This window comes from Podarcis tiliguerta (assembly GCF_965153285.1).
Source record: "Podarcis tiliguerta genome assembly, chromosome: 2".
Taxonomy (NCBI): Eukaryota; Metazoa; Chordata; class Lepidosauria; order Squamata; family Lacertidae; genus Podarcis; species Podarcis tiliguerta.
Window position 1 is genome coordinate 14,217,490 of NC_139535.1, and position 20,229 is coordinate 14,237,718.

Consider the following 20,229-nt stretch of genomic DNA (forward strand, 5'->3'; position numbering starts at 1 on the left):
AAACCTTACCTCCCCAGCCTCACAACCCAAATTCAAATACAGCCCCACTCAGTTGCTTTCCTCTTTAAGCACGGAGAAAAGGAACTTTAGTCACAGATCTCCTTCTAGGACAAAGTACATGTGACTCACTGTGTGCATTGCAGAACTTAATGGAGTATATAGGTCTGGGATATATTAGAGCAACCCCCTGTAGCAATTCACAGAACATCAACAGGGTTAGATTATCTTTCATTCAGAAGAACAGCTTTATTCATTTATGCCATTAAAATCTTGTCCCAGTCAGAAGACCTTCACCCATATAGCTCTACGTGAAAGGCTTTGTAAAGAATTTCTCACAGGCCACGTGTAAAGGAATTTTTTCAAAGCCATATCAGCTATTGTAGTTCAAAAATATACCTGTACACAGAGGTTGAAACTGATTGTTTTTTTTTAATTTTGAAGCCAAACTGTTATGCATCTAGCTTAAAGAGTTCTATTCAGAATCCCAGCACTTAAATTTACTTAAATGTATAATAGAAGATATTTCAGCAGCTTAGTATGAGTGTGTGTGTGTGTGTGTGTGTGTGTGTATGTGTATATATATATATATATATATATATATATATATATATATATATATATTATTCAGGTTCAATATTTTGCATGATTACACTTGAAAATGCCAGGAAAATTGCACTGCTAAATCCCCACCATTTTCCAGGTTAACAGGATTGCAAATTGATTTTATTCCGGAAACAATGAGCAGGGGAAAGGGCACTAAACGTCCACTAGATTCTATGAAGTGGCTTTTATGTTGTGTGAAATAAAGCTTGAACATGAATAGGTAAGGAAGGAATCATTGGGGAGATGGAATAAAGTATGGGAACTGCCTGAAAAACTCTAAATACAGCGTTGGGTACTGGTTTACAAAGCCCTATACAGTTTGGAGCCAGGATACCTGAAAGATTGTCTCATCCTTTATGCACCCAAACAATCACTGCGCTCAGGTGGTCCGTTCAATCGAGCCTTTAAGTGAAGCAGCATCTATGAACATCCCTTCCAGTTAGATATCTGGCAAGCACTGTTTTGACTGGTGTGGTGTTTTGTTTTGTTTTTAGTTTCAACAGATATTCCTTTTCCAACAAGCCTGATAAGTGGCGATTTTTGTCTGTATCTGTATCGGATTAGAAAATGTTTTCAATGTACGCTTTTTTTTAGTTTTCATTTATTTATTGTTAAATTGCTTTGGAACGTTTCCTGGGAAGAGATTAATAAATGAAACAAACAAACGAGCAAAATAATATGCCGCAATTTGCATTTGCTCTCCTCCCGTTCCTGCTAATATTCCCTACTGCAACTTTTGTTATTCGTGGTTTTTCATCCCCATTAATCCATCAATAGGTTGCATCATCCTTTTAGGAGGAAGCCCTGTTCCCCTCCCCCCCCCACCTTGCCATCCCATTGCCATGACAACCACAAGAGTCCAAGCTGGAGGAATTTACAGTATGGCAACCAGGAGAGGCGGTTACTATGGCAACCATTGGCGTGGAAGTAGAGAGGAGATGGCTGTGCTAGGCCTCACTAACCAAGGAAAGGGCTTGGGGAGTTGCTAGCTGTTTCCCTCCTCCTTCCTGCAGGGACCCGTGCCAGAAGATTTGCATTACAATTCTGAAATTCAACAGGTGAAACTTTCCTTCCATTGGCACAACCCTGTGCCGGGATAAGATGCACCTGTTTGATTTCTACCTGTCACACATTGGCAATTTGCTAGAAAAGAGGTGGCCAGACTAACTGGGGACTCCTGAGTTCTTCCAGAGGTGTTTTCTATATATTCTTTATAAAATAAAAGAGCAAGGATTCCTGGGTACTTTGTGGAAAACGAGGTCATCTTTAGAAAATGTATTTACCTGCATCTGCTCGCTGTGGATAGATGTGTCTCCATGGAGACTCCAGGTATCCTTGTTGACTTGGCTTGGGTTTTACCCTTGAGCGGACAGTGAAACAGCAAATGCTCTTAAATCTTAGGCGCCATAACCTGTCACTCCCCACAGTTGATTTTTTTATTATTATTTGTATCCCAACTTTCAGGATACAAATGTTTCTAAGTGAATTACATAAAAAATATATATATTAAGCCATAATAAAAAACATCAACATATTAAAATCCTTGTTGATAGGTGGGAACTTGAGGCAATGTGGTGTAATGGTTAGGGTGTCAAGACTAGGGTTCGAATCTCCACTTGGCTATGAAGCTCAATGGGTGTCCTTGTGCCAATTACTGCCTCTCAGCCTGACCTGCCTCATAGATTTTCCTAGTCATTGTGTGTGTGTGTGTTGAAAATAAAAAGCTCAACAATTTTGGGGTCTTCCTTAGGAAAGCTCAACAACTTTCGTTTTCCGGGTGTCCTGGAGTGTTCGCTCCAGGTTCTGTCTCCTAATACCTCATAAATAACTTTGTGCATGTAAAGTGTTTTTGTTTCTTTTTAGAGACTTGCTGATAATGAAGAGATGGAGAGTGGTCTTGGAAATCTGAACGCCAGGAAATTACTCCTTCATAAATCTGGGATTCTTGCTTCAGGCATGAATGGATGTTGGGTGATTCATCGCAGAATCAGAAGCAATAATGTCAACGCATGCTGCTATGCTTTAGCTGCAATCCTAGACACACATCTACCTGGAAGTAAATCCTGGATAGTTCAGTTGGTGGAGCATGAGACTCTTAATCTCAGGGTACTGGGTTCAAGCCCCATCTTGGGCAAAAGATTCCTGTGTTTCAGGGGGTTGGATAGATGACCTGTGCACCCCTTTCCAACTCTACAATTCAGTGGGGCTTACTTCTGAATAGGGATGTATAAAATTCCACCACCAAGCTGGAACCATATACAGTAGACACTTTTCTTGGGAGGAGCAACCTCGCGGAACATAAACACATCATTATTTGAGCATTTAGTTCCAGAAATGCAAATACGTTTTGTATCAAACTGCATTAAGAAATCACTAGATGCAGTGGCGTAGCGTGGGTTGTCAGCACCCGGGGCAAGGCAAGTAATTTCCGCCCCTAACCCGTGGATTTTAGCACTGATTTTAGCACTGTGAGTGCGAGCGCCCCCCCCCAGATGTTGCGGCCGGCCCCCCCTGCACCCCCCACGCTACGCCACTGACTAGATGAATCACACAGGGATGCCTGCCTGTGTGTGCATCTGCCGTCACTTTTAAGTTCATGTTTTGTGTTTAAAGCAATATCCTTATGCAAAGGTTGGCATAACCAGGTTGGGATAGCTGGGATAGCAAGTTTGTTGGTTTTGAATGTCTTATGTAGATTTTTCCCCCCAATTCCGTTGTTCTGTGTGGGACAATGACAATAAAGATTATAGTATCATAAGGCTTTGCAAATATTATCTTAAGCTTATAGGGTGGGGAAAGGAAATTAATCTTCATGTTTCTTAAAGAAAAAACGCCAAAAAAAGTATACAGTTGTATCCCTAAAATTTTAGATTAAGAAATCCATTGTGTTAGAGCCAGTGTGGCATAGTGATTAGGAGACCTGGGTTCAAATGCCTGTTAGGCCATGAAGCTCACTGGGTGGCCTTGCGTCAGCCACAGCCTCTCAGCCTGACCTACCTCAAAGGGTTGTTGTGGGGGTTAAACGAGGAGGGGGGAAAGCCATGGATCCCACCTTGAGCTCCGTGGAGAAAAGGTTGGAAGTAATTGTGAGAAATTAAACAAGCAAACATTACCACTCTTCCAAAATATTAGACTAAAAAGCTGGGAGAGCGGCCTCGGGATTCTCGAAAGCGATTATACAGTATTTTTTTCATGCGCCAAAATGTACAAGGGGAGCAAAACACCACCTCCGTCTCCCAGCTGTGGGCCTGCGACTTCCCTAATCTCTAAATCCCCATCTGTACTTTCATTGACTCATATCCATTATATCTGCTATGCAAGGCTCCATCTCTGTCTCCAATCAACCTGTCAATCCATCCAGCTATTCGTCAATAAGTCTGCCCCCCATTCCTCCCCCACCTTGACAAGCCCTCAGCATTTTCCTTCCACCTATCTAATTCTCCATTCCTGCCTTTCTCCCCCCCCCCGCCCCCCACCCCCCGCACCCCACTCCTTACACCCTCCCCATCCTTAGTTCATTCATAAAGATCCGCAGTCCCTCTCCCGGCCAGCGCCAGGTCTTCTCACGGATCCGACTATATGCCAGCAGCTGCAAAGGGGGGGCAGCCCCCTGCCATAACAGGTTTGGGGGTGGGGGGAAGGCTTAGCTCACCCCACCCACCCTGATTCATCTTGAAAGGAGATGCAGAGCAAAGCGACACGATGGCTGGGGTTCTTCGCCGCCCTGATAGCTACGGGGGCCAACTGGGAAGCAGGTGAGGGGGGCATCTGGCTGGGATGGGGGGGGAAGGGTGCAGAATCGTGGGGGTAGCGGGGGCGGGAGGGAGGGAATGGGATCAGAAATGGATGTGAGTGACAGGTGAAAACAGGAGAAGAAAGGGACAGATGTGGGAAAGGAGGAGGGGAACAAAAAAGGGGGGTAAATATCCAGCCCATTGGAGCGGAGGAAAAAATGGGGGCGGGGGGGGGGAGCAGGAGAACAATAAAGGAGATAAAAGGGGACCGGAGGTTGAGTGGGAAAGCCTAATACGCGAGGTCCCCTAGAGCGCAGACCCGGCTCTGGTGCTAGGGAACCCGGGAGTCTCGGCACCAGCCCCTTCTGGACCCTTTGCTCTACGAACTTATAAGGCTGCCTGTTTGTCATCCATCCCATTGGACCTGAAGCCCCTTTCAGCTAAATGCCAAATTGGTTCGGGGCTGGGTGAGGTGAGCGTGTCAGCACTCTGTACATGCTCTTGCCCTTCCAAAAATGAAACCTGGCATCAAAGCCCAGGCTCAGATTAATTCCTACTTTTCACCCAGAATTCTGTTCTCTGGTCTAAAACAGTAGACCCGTTCCCCCTTTTTGGATAACTTTGGACATCTTTGCTTTTCACCTTCATCGGCACGACCCTGGAGACTGAAATGTTGTTAAAGGACAAAGACGTCCTGGTTGCCAGCTGTATACAGTTTCCCCAAACTGCTAGACCTCCCTGTTTCGTATACCCACCCCTTTGGAGAGGGAAAAAAAAGTTGACTCTTCCCTTGCTTTGTTTCCTTCAGAGAGTAACAGCTCTGTGATAGGCAACTGTTCAACAGGTGCAGTTCCTCCCCATATAGAGATACTGAGATGGTAAATGCTCTCTACCTGTTTGATCCCTGCTTTTGTGAAGCCCGCAGGAGCCCTGGGTGAGGAAAAAGAAGGTGGCAGTCCTGTTTTCTGACTACGCTTACACTTTTGCGCATTGAAATGCAAAAATAACAAGAGAGGATCTTTGTTCAATATGAAATGCTGAAGTCAGGGATGCGATAAAACTTCTACGCATTAACAATGCTGGTTGGTGCATCTGGGTGCAGTGGCGTAGCGTGGGTTGTCAGCACCCGGGGCAAGGCAAGTAATTTGCGCCCCCTAACCCTAACCCCCAGATGTTGCGCCCGGTGCGGCCGGCCCCCCCTGCACCCCCCACGCTACGCCACTGTCTGGGTACCCCTGTTGCAAGTTTTTTCAGAAAGCCATAACATTTATTTATTTTCCAGACCCCCTCTGCCCAGCCAAGTACAAAGTCAACTGTCTGCTCCGTCAACGTCTGGGCTGCGGGCCGGAAGGAGCACCGACCTGTGGCCCTTGCTTCCCCAATTATGAGGAGGACTCTAGTGGAAACTGTGTGCAGAAGAAGGTCCCTAAGCAGGGTGAGGTCTGTGGGGAGTTGGGGGGGGGACCTGGGGAAGAGTCCAAGGGCTTTAGAGGGACAGCTGAATGGCTGAGAAGACTGGGAGCAGAGAGGGGATCTGTAAAAAAGGTAAAAGTAAAGGACCCCTGGACGGTTAAGTCCAGTCAAAGGCGACTATGGGGTGCGGCGCTCATCTTGCTTTCAGGCTGAGGGAGCCGGCGTACAGCTACCGGGTCATGTGGCCAGCATGACTAAGCCGCTTCTGGCGAACCAGAGCAGCGCACGGAAACGCCGTTTACCTTCCCGCCACAGTGGTACCTATTTATCTACTTGCACTGGTGTGCTTTCGAACTGCTAGGTTGGGACGGAGCAACGGGAGCTCACCCGTTGTCATGCAGTCATGCAGACTGTGACTAAAGGCCTGATTTTCTCTCTCAACATCTTCTCTCTTTTTTCAGAAAGCAAAACAAAAGGCCAGAAAAAGCCCAAAGACTTGCTCGCTCTCATTCTTTCCCTCTTAGCCAAGCACGAGAAAGGGCTGAAGCCATCAGACATGGAGACCACCTGGCCTGGTAGGCGAAGCCAACAGACGCACCTCTTTTCCCAGCATACATGGGGAGCTGCCTTATACCAAGTTAGATGATTGGTCCATCAAGCTCACTCACAGCATTCCAGACCCACTGGCTGTGCTGATGGGAATTGGAGTCCATGAACATCTGGGAAGGCCACCATTTAGCTTACCGCTAGCATTGTCCTGAGGGCTAGAAACTATGACTATCATATTTATTTAAACTTAAGGGGCTGAGAATACAACACAAAAACAGCCCAGGTGGTCATCCCACTACATGTTTTCCCATCAGTTCCTTTTTGATAGCTCCCTGGACCACATCTCCTTACCTTTGATGATGGCTTTCTCCTGGAGATTCAGGTTGGTTGTTCTGAAGGGCTTCCCTGAAGAACAGCCTCATTGGGCCTAGTAACTGGTTTCTTGCTGATTTATTTATCTTGTTGACCATGCTCTTCAGCAGAAGTGTCTCAGGGAGCCTTTTCAGCTGTTCCACTAGGGGGTGATATAATGCAAGGGAGTAAGGGAAAAGATTTTCCAACTAATTTAAGGTGCCTCCAGACTGTCACTATTTGCCGGGTGCAAGTACGTAGTAGAAGTCTACGTTTATGCAGCTGAAGAGCTTCTGTTGTCCTACTGTAACCTATCCACATAATAATAATAATAATAATAATAATAATAATAATAATAATAATTTATTATTTATACCCCGCCCATCTGGCTGAGTTTCCCCAGCCACTCTGGGCGGCTCCCAATCAAGTGTTAAAAACAATACAGCATTAAATATTAAAAACTTCCCTGAACAGGGCTGCCTTCAGATGTCTTTTGAAGATAGGATAGCTGCTTATTTCCTCCACATCTGATGGGAGGGCGTTCCACAGGGCAGGCACCACTACCAAGAAGGCCCTGTGTCTGGTTCCCTGTAACCTCACTTTTCGCAATGAGGGAACCACCAGAAGGCCCTCAGAGCTGGATCTCAGTGTCTGGGCTGAACGATGGGGGTGGAGATGCTCCTTCAGGTATACTGGACCGAGGCCGTTTAGGGATTTAAAGGTCAGCACCAGCACTTTGAATTGTGCTCAGAAACGTACTGGGAGCCAATGCAGACCTCTCAGGACCGGTATTATGTGGTCTCAGCAGCCGCTCCCTGTCACCAGTCTAGCTGCCGCATTCTGGATTAATTGCAGTTTCCGGGTCACCTTCAAAGGTAGCCCCTTAAAACAGCAATATCAGACTTTGAGTGGTTTGGAAAGGGACAGCGCAGTGAAAAATCTGGGGTGAGCAAATAATTAACGGGAAGGTGTAGGTGAATCTAGATCAAGGGAAGTAATAGTGCCACTGTATTCTGCTCTGGTCAGACCTCACCTGGAGTACTGTGTCCAGTTCTGGGCACCACAGTTCAAGAAGGACACTGACAAACTGGAACGTGTCCAGAGGAGGGCAACCAAAATGGTCAAAGGCCTGGAAACGATGCCTTATGAGGAACGGCTAAGGGAGCTGGGCAAGTTTAGCCTGGAGAAGAGGAGGTTAAGGGGTGATATGATAGCCATGTTCAAATATATAAAAGGATGTCACACAGAGGAGGGAGAAAGGTTGTTTTCTGCTGCTCCAGAGAAGCGGACACAGAGCAATGGATCCAAACTACAAGAAAGAAGATTCCACCTAAACATTAGGAAGAACTTCCTGACAGTAAGAGCTGTTCGACAGCGGAATTTGCTGCCAAGGAGTGTGGTGGAGTCTCCTTCTTTGGAGGTCTTTAAGCAGAGGCTTGACAACCATATGTCAGGAGTGCTCTGATGGCGTTTCCTGCTTGGCAGGGGGTTGGACTCGATGGCCCTTGTGGTCTCTTCCAACTCTATGATTCTATGATTCTATGAAATAAACAGGAATTCTGGATGACTGCTCACAATATTGTATAACCTCTCTTGCAAACTAATCAGAATGAATACTTGATAAAGACCAGACTGAGTGCACAGGAACTTCCTCCCCTCCTCATTTGTGCATCACCACACCCTCCTCAAATCTGCTCCTGGAGGGGAGGTCAGGAGAACCCCAGAACAGAATGTGGGTGGAGGAGAGGAGAGATTGTCCTGTTGATGAGCAGAAATGCTTGGCACAATCTAATGAGCACCAGGTTGAATGCAACCCATAGGCTTAACTCCCCTGTTAGGTCCAATCTGATGCAAACAAACTCTCCTAGCTCAGTCGGTAGAGCATGAGACTCTTAATCTCAAGGTTGTGGGTTCGAGTCCCGCATTGGGCAAAAGATTCCTGCATTGCAGGGGTTTGGACTAGAATGAACCTTGTGGTCCCTCCCAGCTTTATGATTCTATGCATGCAACTCATTGTCTAACCTCCGCATAAGCTTTGTGCAAGTGAATCAGGACGAGAGCTCCGTAAATAAGACGACTTTATTTATATTGACACCTTGCTTTCCAGGCAGCATGGAGGGGTTTGAACCACCCAGCTCCCCCACTTCCTTCCCCACCTCTTTCCCCCCCAACGCCTCCTACTCTGTGAGCGGCAGCCCAGCTTCTTCTGAGTCCTATGAAGACACTCCAGTCTCAGCCACCACGCCCCCCACAAGAGTGAAAGTGGATTTCAAGCAAAGGTCCCGACCTCCGGCTACCAGTCTGAACAAAGCGGTGTCGCTTAGTGAGTAGGAGCTATTCTGCCAGGATGGGGGGGGGGGTGTGGCGGCGAGGGAGACACAGGACCCAGGCTGCTTGGAGAGTGGGAATGTGGGGTGTGGCGAATGGATGGCTTTAATAGAGGGTTAGACAATATCATTGGGGTGCATGGGGCGTTAGAGGAGGGGTTGCACCTCTGTTGGGGGGGGTACATCATGCTTCTTCTAGGATGGTTTGTCACCTTGCACTCAGCTCTCACCTGCAGCTCCTAGAAGCTGCCAGCATGCAACAGCAGCCACATCTGGGAACAGCTTTGAATGGCTGGCTAAACTGAAGAAGTGTGCATGTACACGAAAGCGTATACCCAGAACATGCTTAGTTGGTCTCTGGGTGGTGCTGTGGGTAAAAGCCTCAGTGCCTAGGACTTGCCGATCAAAAGGTCAGCGGTTCGAATCCCCGTGGCGGGGTGCGCTCCCATCGTTCGGTCCCAGCGCCTGCCAACCTAGCAGTTCGAAAGCACAAGCACCCCCGGGTGCAAGTAGATAAATAGGGACCGCTTACCAGCAGGAAGGTAAACGGCGTTCCGTGTGCTGCGCTGGCTCGCCAGATGCAGCTTGTCACGCTGGCCACGTGACCCGGAAGTGTCTCCGGACAGCGCTGGCTCCCGGCCTATAGAGTGAGATGAGCGCACAACCCTAGAGTCTGGCAAGACTGGCCCGTACGGGCAGGGGTACCTTTACCTTTAAGGTGCTACTGGACAATTTTTTAATTTATGTCGACTGCGTCAAACCAACATGGCTACCTACCTGAATCTGGCTAAACCAGGTGAGGGGAGCCGACGGGTCTCAAAGCCTTGGTGAGTTAGGGTCCTCCCCTGCATGCAAAGACAGGCTTCAGTGGACTGAGTGGATGAGACCAATTGTGGGTCAACCAGTCAAGAAGGCAGTCTCTGCACATGCTGTAGAGAAGAAGAAGAGGAGTTTGGATTTGATATCCCGCTTTATCACTACCCTAAGGAGTCTCAAAGCGGCTAACATTCTCCTTTCCCTTCCTCCCCCACAACAAACACTCTGTGAGGTGAGTGGGGCTGAGAGACTTCAGTGTGACTGGCCCAAGGTCACCCAGCAGCTGCATGTGGAGGAGCGGGGAAGCGAACCCGGTTCACCAGATTACGAGTCCACCTCTCTTAACCACTACACCACACTAGAGGGGGCAGATGGGGCTTGTCCACCTGGGATAAGAGCATGGGCATAGCAGCTGCCCCCCTAGATCAAGCAAAGCAATAAAAATACTTAACTAACTTACCAATCATGCCAGTTCTGCCCCCCCCCAGCAAAAATCCTGGCTACGTCCATTATAGTCCACTGTTGGGAGGTTGGATGCTTCTGAATACCAGTACAGTGGTCCCTTGGTTCTCAAACCTAATCCATTCTGGGAGTCCATTTGACTCCTGAAACTGTTTGAAAACCAAGGAGCGGCTTCCGATTGGCTGCAAGAGCTTCCTGCACTCAAGCAGACGCTGCGTCAGACGTTCGGCTTCCGAAAAACGTTCGCAAACCGGAACACTTACTGCCGGGGTTTTGGCGTTTGGGAGCCAATTTGCTCGACAACTAAGCCGTTTGAGAACCAAGGTACCGATGTAGCTGGAAATCGCAGGAAGGGAGAGTTCTGCTGTGCTTAGGTCTCCTGTTTGCAGCTGGCCACTGTGAGAACAGGATTCTGGATCAGATAGGCCACTGGTCTGATCCTGCAGTCTCCTCTTCAGTCCTTATGTGTTTGTTTCTAGAGGTGCTCCTTTATACCTGACACTCAAAGGGTTAACTGTGGTCCTTACAGCTCTCCTGGTGATGTGCACAGTGACAGGGGTTTCCGGACTGGTAGTTGCTGCTATGTGCTGGTACAGGTAAGGAAATGTCCTTCCCCCATATTTGCTATGATGATGATGATAATGATGATGTTAGCACAACAATGTCATTCGTACTTTATGAAGTTCCGCAAGCCGAAAGACCAGTCATTGCCCCCAGTGAGATTAAAATCTAAATTCATTCAGGGACGAAGTCAGCATGCGATAGAGAGAAGCAAAAAAACAAGAGAAAGGAGGGAGGCCTGCAACAAAATGTTGCAGCACAGAGAGCCTTTTGTTCAGGATGCCAGCTGCTCCCTCGCCCCTCGTTCTTTTCCCCAGCAGCCAGCCTGGCTTGCACAATGGGACGTTCCCTCCTCTCTCCCCCCCCCCTGCCCGGACCTCCTAAACCTGTTCTGGGATCTCCTCCAACCCTCCAGAGCACAACTGGGGGCATGGTAGGTGGGGGGGAGTCCTGTTACACAAGCCAAACTGGTTCCACACTCACAGCAACTTAATAGAATCCTGCCCCACACATTTGAAGCACGTGATTTCCCCCCCAAAGAATTTTGGGAACCACAGTTTGTCAACGGCACAGGCAGGGAATTTTTAGCCCTGCCAGAGGTGAACTGAAATTCCCAGGATTCTCTCTGGGGAGAAACAATGCACTTTAAATTTATGGTTTGTATGCAACCCAGCATCCAGTATTCTGTGAATACGAAGCATGTGTTGTATACATTAGAGTTGTCAGGTTCCCATCCTCACAATTACATTCCCCCCTCCCTTCAAATGTACTTTGAACTCTTCCAAATCTTGGGACTCCCCCAACTCTGCTCAGTGGCGTAGCGTGGGTTGTCAGCACCCGGGGCAAGGCAAGTAATTTGCGCCCCCTAACCTGTGGATCTGTGCCCCCTAACCCGTGGATTTGCGCCCCCTAACCCTAACCCCCAGATGTTGCGGCCGGTGCGGCCGGCCCCCCCTGCACCCCCCACGCTACGCCACTGACTCAGCTGATACATTGCTATTGTGCATGAGTGATGCAATTTTTTGCTAGGACATAATGCAAGTCCTTGATTTCTTATCACGTATCAACAATGCCCAAGCATGATTCTGTAGAAAATCTATAATTTGTTGCCTTCAGACCATAATTCCATTTGCCTATTAATGTGAATGGTAGATAATGTCTGAGATCTCTGCAGGCTGTGTGTGTTTCTTTCAATTTGAGTCAGTATACACAAGTTTATATGCAGTTTGTACGTAATTAATTGCATTAGCTTTTAAATGTTGCGCATTCATGTGAGGAATTGCCTTTGTTTTTTATAGCTCCTTTGAATAATAATTGACCCAAACAAGCTAGACTGTTTTGAAAACCAAATTCTCCAGTGTTTTTTTGCAGCACCTTGAGATACAGTTGCTTTGGGTGTGTGTTTTTTTTGCTAGATAGCCATCGGCACTCACAACACTGAGCGTTTGAAATAAAGGGAATGAGATTAGATAGGTGAAAACACAGTTGCGTAGGGTTGGCTTCCATAGGGGATGATGAAACAGTTCTGAGACAAAAGGTTTTGTGAAAGAGATGAAGCAACAGAGAAAATGCGTACAGCAACAGAAGGCCAGAAGAGAGAGGAAGGAAGGTAGCCTTATCAGAGCTTGCTTCTTCAAATGTTTTTAATTATTATGTTTTTAACTGTCCTACTTGTCAGGGTTGCATACATTGCCTCCCCCACCCTACCCCCAGATTATCCTAGTAGGACTCTTTGAGGTAGATTAGAGCCTTCATGTGGTTGGCCAATTTTAGGGGGTTCGGCTAGCGGATCTCTGGGGTCCCTTCCAACTCTACAATTCTATGATTCTACCACTGAGTGGGGATTTGAATTTACGTCTTTCTAGCCAAAGAGCAAGGGACGCGGCTGGCACTGTGGGTTAAACCACAGAGCCTAGGACTTGCCGATCAGAAGGTCAGTGGTTCGAATCCCCGCGACGGGGCGAGCTCCCGTTGCTCGGTCCCCGCTCCTGCCAACCTAGCAGTTCAAAAGCATGTCAAAGTGCAAGTAGATAAATAGGTATCGCTCTGGCGTGAAGGTAAACGGCGTTTCCGTGCGCTGCTCTGGTTTGCCAGAAGCGGCTTAGTCATGCTGGTCACATGACCCAGAAGCTGTACGCCGGCTCCCTCGGCCAATAAAGCAAGATGAGCGCCGCAACCCCACGACTGGACCTAATGGTCAGGGGTCCCTTTACCTTTACCTAGCCAAAGAGCAGTGATTTAGCCATCACTCCACCTTGGGGCAGGGGGGTCACACACGATATCTAGAAGTCTTTTTTCTTTTTGCAAAAGATATCGGCCATTTCTTTCACTCTGTACATGCCCCAGTGCACTCTTTTTTTAAAAAAAAATCGTACTCTTGCCAATCTGATCTCAAAAGGCCCATCTGCTGCAAGCAAAATGTCTCCCTACCACCCCGCTCCACACAGAAGGAAATGTGGCCCTGCCCAGGTTTAAAAAGCAGGAATATGAAAGCGACGCAGGGAGGCTGTTCTCACGAGAGCTTTTGTGGTGATGCTGTAAACATGTGTCAAAACTCAAATTGCGGACTGTGGGGTTGTTTGCTTGCCATGCTTAAAATAAATCATCATACGATTCATTTCCAGGCTACAGAAGGAAGTACACTTGACTCAGAAGATGGCATATGCAGGCAGCCGGGGAAACCAATACCGATATCATCAGCCCAGCGCAGTATGTGATTTTGCCATTGGTTGAATGCTCACTTGGGGGGGGGGGAGGTGCTGGAGCCCCCTGCCCCCCTGACAGCCCTCAGATCATCACTTTAGAACCCAAGGGGACATCCAGAGAACCTGAACGGGGGGGGGGGTGATTCAGGGGCAAGCGAAAGCCTGCAATTCTTTAAACCCAGTTAAACTTTGGAACTCGCTGCCACAAGATACAGCGGCCACCAACTAACTCACTACCCTGAGAGCTATATAATACCCCTTGTATTGGGAGCAGTATATGCCAGTGAGCTTCCAATAATAATAATAATAATAATAATAATAATAATAATAATAATAATTTATTTATACCCTGCCCATCTGGCTCGGTTTCCCCAGACACTCTGGGCAGCTTCCAACTGAATATTAAAAATAACACAGCAAAAACTCCCCTAAACAGGGCCGCCTTCAGTTGTCTTTTAAAAGTAAAATAGTTGTTTATTGCCTTGACATCTGGTGGGAGGGCAGAAGGCCCTCTGCCTGCTTCCCTGTAACTTGGCTTACCACAGTGAGGGAACTGCCAGAAGGTCCTCGGCACTGGGCCTCAGTGTCCAGGCAGAACGATGGGGATGGAGATGCTCCTTCAGATATACTGGGCCGAGGCTGTTTAGGGCTTTAAAGCTCAGCACCAACACTTTGAATTGTGCTCAGAAATGGGAAGGTGTGCTAAATAAGCCTTTGTTTTGGTCCAGGCTGGGCTATTCTTACATTCTCTCTACTCCCCTCTAGTACATGGACTCCCGACTAGCTCAGTCGTGCCAAGTTCACCACTATCAACATCAGAAGAAGCTTCTCACCACAACCAGTGAGGAGTAAGTGTGCTCTTTTCCACATCTCTCCATGGGAGTGGGAAGGTGAGGGCCAAGCAATCACTACGAGCAGAAAGGGGCTGCTTAAAGGCTCTCTGGTGAAACTTTCAGTTCCTTGAAAGCAGCTGGAAGAACCAACCCCCCCCCCTGGCCTGGGGCCATTGCAGATGTTTTGCTGGGTGGGGCGGGTGAAAGTTGCCATTCAAAACATCTGCCTGGATAAATTTCACACTGAATGTCTTTTCAGGCTCAAGGCATAGTCCTGATTATTCTCCCCTGTCTTTTTAATCACTTTTTAAAAGTGATTTAACTGTTTTATCTTTGTTGGGTTTCCCCCACTTTAATCTGTTTCCTTCGATTTGTTCCCAATCTTTTTATTATTATTATTAAATTTATTCATTTGGTTATTCAAATTCTAATTTTACAGAAATATACCAAACATAGATCATAAAAACAAGCTTCTCCCATCCTCCCCTTTGTGGGTCCTGTTATTTATCATTTCCTTCTGCATCTTTTATGATAGTCCAAATCTTTTACTTCTCCATTGGATCCGGAATTCACCCTTAAACTACAAGTGATATTCCAATCCTGCTAACGATTTTAACTGTTTGCAATGGTCTTTAAAATAAGTTACAAATTTTCCCTAATTTGTTCTCAGTCTTAACTGATGTCATTTTTCCTTTTTATCACACTGGATATTGTATATTTTATGTTGTCAGCTGCTCAGAGAACTTCTTTGTAGCCTGTGGGGTAGCTCAGTCGGTAGAGCACAAGACTCTTAATCTCAAGGTTGTGGGTTTGAACCCCACGTTAGGCGAAATATTTCTGCATTTCAGGGGGTTGAACCAGTTCATCTTTGGGGTCCCTTCCAACTCTACCATTCTGTGATCTCATCAACACAAAGAAGTCTTTCTTTTTTTCTGACCCTAATCCTACACTAGACTACGCTATGCTGAAATCTTTAAATGTTTCTTTGATTGTCCTTGAATCTTCCCAGCCCATCCATTCCTGCCACACCACAAGAGTAAATCCAGGAGCCAGGGGGGTGGGGAGGATATATTTTTGGAAAGCGGCTGGAACCTCTAGAAGTGGTGTCCAAACTTTTTTCTTTCTTTTTTATATATATTTTTGTCAGATTTTTAATATATCATTTTCAACAGTCATTCAACATAGGTCACATCTTATACAATTTTTTGGACTTCAACCACATCTGAAAATTTTCCAGATTTTTCCACTTAATTTACATTTCTTAATTTCACTATTGCTTTTAATTATCTATTAACTCTCTCATCATCACCTTCCTTACAATATTTCATATATTCCTCCTTACAAAACTTCTTGCAGCCCTACAAGTGTAATCTGTTGATTACAGTTGCTTTTCAAACAGTTCGCATATTTATTCCAGTCTTCTGAGAATCTCTGGTCCCGCAGGTTTCGAATCCTTCCTGTCATCTTATCTAGTTCTGCATAGTCGGTGTCCAAACTTTTTTCAAAGAGAGCCAGATTTGATGAAGTCAAGATCCGTGAGGGCCAACCAAAATTGTTGACCTTTTTTTCAAGATTGAAGTTGTGGAGTTGAAATTCTTGAGCTTCTTTTAGGATTGAAGTTGCTGAGGTGATTTTTTTTAAGGATATTAGCCCAGGAAATAAACTGCCACAGGGGTCAGATTAAACCGTCCGGCGGGCTGGATTAGGCCCCTAAAACGGATTTTTGGACACACCTGCCTAGGGGTTTCCATCTCCTGAGATCCCTCATCTCACACTGTTGCCTCCTTCCTTCAGCAGAGAAGCCCCCAAACCAGTAGAGCAGCTCTCCACAGAGTCAGAGACTGAGAACGGAGATTACACCGTGTACGAGTGTCCGGGACTGGCGCCGGTATGTATGGCAAGGGCCCAGGTTCAGTTTCTTGGCATCTCCAGGTAAGGCCAGTGTTGGCAGTCCTGGCCTAGACGACCCGATGATCTGCCTCCATAGAAGGCACCTTTCTGTGTGATTTGGAATGCTTCTATGTGTGGTGTGTGAAGAGCCAACCCAGGGAATTTTGCTGCCAGGGGCAGAAACCCTGGCGCCACCCCTGCCCTCCTGCTCCTTGCTGCCACACGGCGCCTGACATTCACCTCTGCAGGGCACTCACCTCGGCCAGGTGCTTGCTGCTGCCTGCTCCTGGACCCTGGTGGCAGTGGGGCAGTCCTTTAAAAGGCAAAAGAAGTAAAGGTAAAGGACTCCTGGACAGTTAAGTCTAGTCAAAGGCAACGATGGGGTTGGGGGCGCTCATCTTGCTTTCAGGCCGAGGGAGCTGGCGTTTGTCCACAGACAGCTTTCTGTGTCATGACTAAACCACTTCTGGTGCAACGTGACAGAAGCCAGAGCGCACAGAAACGCCGTTTACCTTCCCGCCGGAGCGGTACCTATTTATCTACTTGCACTGGCGTGCTTTCGAAATGCTAGGTTGGCAGGAGCTGGGACAGAGTGACAGGAGCTCACTCCGTCGCACAGATTCGAACCGCTGACCTTCTGATCGGCAAGCCCAAGAGGCTCAGTGGTTTAGACCACATCGCCAAACACACTCACCCCTGAGATGCCCAGAAGAAGGCAAGCAGGAGGAAGATGGCCGCCATAGGGCAAGTAGAGGAGCAAGCTGTTGCAGCTGCTGGGGCTGAGGAGCAGGAGGCAGCAAGTACCTGGCAGAGGTGAATGCTGGGTTCTGGGCACCAGTCGTGCAGCAGTGAGGGGAGGAAGTGGCAGTGGGGGTACCAGCTTTGCTTGAGGGGTACAGGGTGTGGTGTTGCTGCGGCCGGTGGCAAGGCAGGGGGAGGTGCAGCTCCTGTCCCCACCCCAAACCAAGCTCTTCCACTTCTCTCCTCTTTGGGCAATGGCTTCTCCTCTTCCTCTCAGGGTGACACCCTGAAGCAGCTGGCTTCAGGCTGCTTCACGGACGGGCTGCCCATGGGTGTGTGTTTTGTATTGGTGCATGAACCTGTCCTCAGAATACCCTTACGCCTTTTCACTGAGAAGAAAGAGAAATAATCCAGCACAGAAGAGCAAGAAATGATCTAGTATAGTGTGGGTGTGAAATGGTTTAGCTTGGCTGCAGTGGTCAAAATTAAGGCAGTGGAGTTTTGCCCCAGCTGAAGCTTCCATGTCATCTCTGAGGGCAGCCCCATGTATAACGCATTACAGTAATCTAGCCCGGATGTTACCAGAGGCATGAATCACATCAACAAGGTGAGATTCATTTATTGAAGGTGGTGAAAGGCACTTCAGCAATGCTGGTTCGATACCTGCTCTTTCAGGGTGTGCATACACCCCTGACCATTAGGTCCAGTCGTGACCGACTCTGGGGTTGCGGCGCTTTATTGGCCGAGGGAGCCAGCATACAGCTTCCGGGTCATGTGGCCAGCATGACTAAGCCGCTTCTGGCGAACCAGAGCAGTGCATGGAAACACCGTTTACCTTCCCGCCGGAGCAGTTTGAATCCCCGCGACGGGGTGAGCTCCTATTGCTTGGTCCCTGCTCCTGCCAACCTAGCAGTTGGAAAGCACGTCAAAGTGCAAGGCGATAAATAGGTACTGCTCCGGCAGGAAGGTAAACGGCGTTTCCGTGCGCTGCTCTGGTTCGCCACAAACAGCTTAGTCATGCTGGTCACATGACCCGGAAGCTGTATGCTGGCTCCCTCAGCCAGTAAAGCGAGATGAGCGCCACAATCCCAGAGTCGTCCGTGACTGGACCTAACGGTCAGGGGTCCCTTTACCTATAGCATAGGTTAAATAAGGTTGAGCAGCAAACTCCCAACGTTACTTTCTGAAACCAATCCTGTACAGTGGCACCTTGGTTTAAGAACAGTCCGGTTTAAGAGCGATTTGGTTTACAAACTCCGCAAAACCAGAAATAGTGTCTTGATTTGAGAACTTGACCTTGGTCTATGAACAGAATCTGAACGGTGGAAGGGCACCGGTGGCGGGAGGCCTCATTAGGGAAAGTGTGCCTTGGTTTAAGAACGGTTTTGTTTTAAGAACGGACTTCCAGCACGGATTAAATTCGTAAATTGGGGTACCACTGTAGATGGGAGTGGGACCACTGCGCCCCCTGCTCCAACCCACACGGCAGATCCAGTAGGAGATCATAGTTCGGCCTCAGAGAGGAGATTGAAGATAAAGCGATCATGCTTGCCCTGCCTATCTCTCTTGTGCAAGAGGTCACGCACAGGGCAGTTCTGGTGCCACCCCTTGACCTGAACCTGAATTGAAATGTCTAGAGATAATCTATCTTCCAATTGTGCCTGGAGCCAGACGCCTGCAATCTTCTTGAACACCTCAAAAAACAAAACAAAACAACAATCTTCTGAATTCAGAGTGGGTTTCTTAAGAAGTGGCCACACAGCTGCCTCTTTCAAGGAGGCCAGAACCTCACCCTCTTGAGATGCGGCATTTATTATCTCCGGGAACGACTCAGCCAATCGCTTTTGGCTAGCTGCAATTAGCCAAGGTGGGCAAGGGTCAGGAAGGGTCAAGTTGCCAGCTGAACGCACCATGTCCGCACCGACTGAAACCGGTGCCGTAAACTCAGACTAGACTTAATATTACATACCTGCACAGGAATTATACCAGGGCAGGTGCGGAGGTCAGCGGGGATATGATTCTGTTGCACGTGTGGGTTGGCTGCTGGGAATTTGGTTCCTTTCCTTTTCCAACAATGCTTTGATTAACAACAACTCCTCTCTTCTCTTTCTGCAGAGTGGAGAGATGGAGATCCACAACCCACTCTTTGATACCTCCACACTAAACCGATGCCCCCCCTAAGTACATATCCTCTCTCTCTCTCTCTCTCTCTCTCTCCTTTCTCTTCTCATCCACATCTCCAAATCCTGGATCAATAGAGGGATGATGCAATTTCAGAGTCATAAAAAAACAAAACAACCCACTCCCATTAGATTGTCCACCTTTCCTCTTTAAAGAAAGGCAGCTTTGGTATGACTCACCCATCAGTCACACACACACACACACAAACACACACACACACAAACACCACCTTCATCTTCTGGGAATGGTTCAAAAGGGGGGAAACCGTCGTTAGGATCTATATTTTTTAGAACATATAGATCATCTTCAAATCCACATCTAGATTCTCTGGTATTTCTGTCTTTGCTAGAAAACCCTTTTTTTTTTCAAGTTCTCCTGATTCTATCTGCCTGGAAGCATTTAGCCTACTAAGCTGTGCAAGCCAGGGGCGAAACGAGGCTTTATTTCACCCGGGTCAAAGAGCCAGTTTGGCACACCCACACACCCACACATTTGTGCGCACACAGAGGCTGAGAGCCTGAAAAGCTCCCCTCTGGAGGCTTCACCCTGGGCAAAAAAACCTGGCTAGCCCTCCTGTAGCTATGGCTCTGTGTAACACATACCCTCATTTGAGTAGAGGCCATGGACGTCACTTCATTTCTTTATAGAGCGTACCAATTGCTTTTTTCCCTTTACCCAACCCCAAGTGATGTACAGGGTTAACAGGTCGCACTCAGCGCAACCTGAAGCAACAGCATCGGAATCGTTATCGCTGCCCAACGTAACAGTGGCAAACATTACAGGAAAAGTAAGAGGAAAAGAGCGGTGGGTCTTCGTGGAGAGACTGTTCCCTTCTTACGGTGCCACTGCTGAAAAGGCCCTGCTCCATAACCTTAGATCTCATCTCTGCGTGGACTATAGAATCCTGGGCTCAAGCTCCTTTCCCCAGATGTGCATGCGTGTCACCATGTTTATATGACTACCTAATTCCGTGTCTATCAACGATGTGGAATCTGCACATGTAAGAAGCTTGCACGACCTTCTCTGCCCGACTTGGAATTGCCTCTTGCTAATTATGCCTTTC

At 47.7% G+C, this 20,229-nt stretch overlaps 1 protein-coding gene across 3 annotated transcripts; it reads left to right on the forward strand.

Annotated features, from left to right (window-relative positions):
• The first annotated feature begins 4,102 nt into the window (after nucleotides 1-4,102).
• Nucleotides 4,103-19,968, forward strand: LOC310670779 (neural proliferation differentiation and control protein 1-like). Of its 3 annotated transcripts, none has more exons than XM_083426538.1 (9): nucleotides 4,103-4,358; nucleotides 5,620-5,772; nucleotides 6,212-6,325; nucleotides 8,758-8,973; nucleotides 10,785-10,851; nucleotides 13,441-13,525; nucleotides 14,287-14,369; nucleotides 16,149-16,242; nucleotides 19,101-19,968. In XM_083426538.1, exons 1-9 carry the CDS (start codon nucleotides 4,286-4,288, stop codon nucleotides 19,164-19,166), a joined length of 951 nt encoding a protein of 316 aa, XP_083282664.1. In that variant the 5' UTR covers nucleotides 4,103-4,285; the 3' UTR covers nucleotides 19,167-19,968. The 3 variants fall into 3 exon arrangements, with proteins under 3 accessions (XP_083282664.1, XP_083282665.1, XP_083282666.1); XM_083426539.1 differs by having other exon boundaries at nucleotides 16,152-16,242; XM_083426540.1 differs by lacking the exon at nucleotides 16,149-16,242.
• The last annotated feature ends 261 nt before the right edge of the window (nucleotides 19,969-20,229 follow it).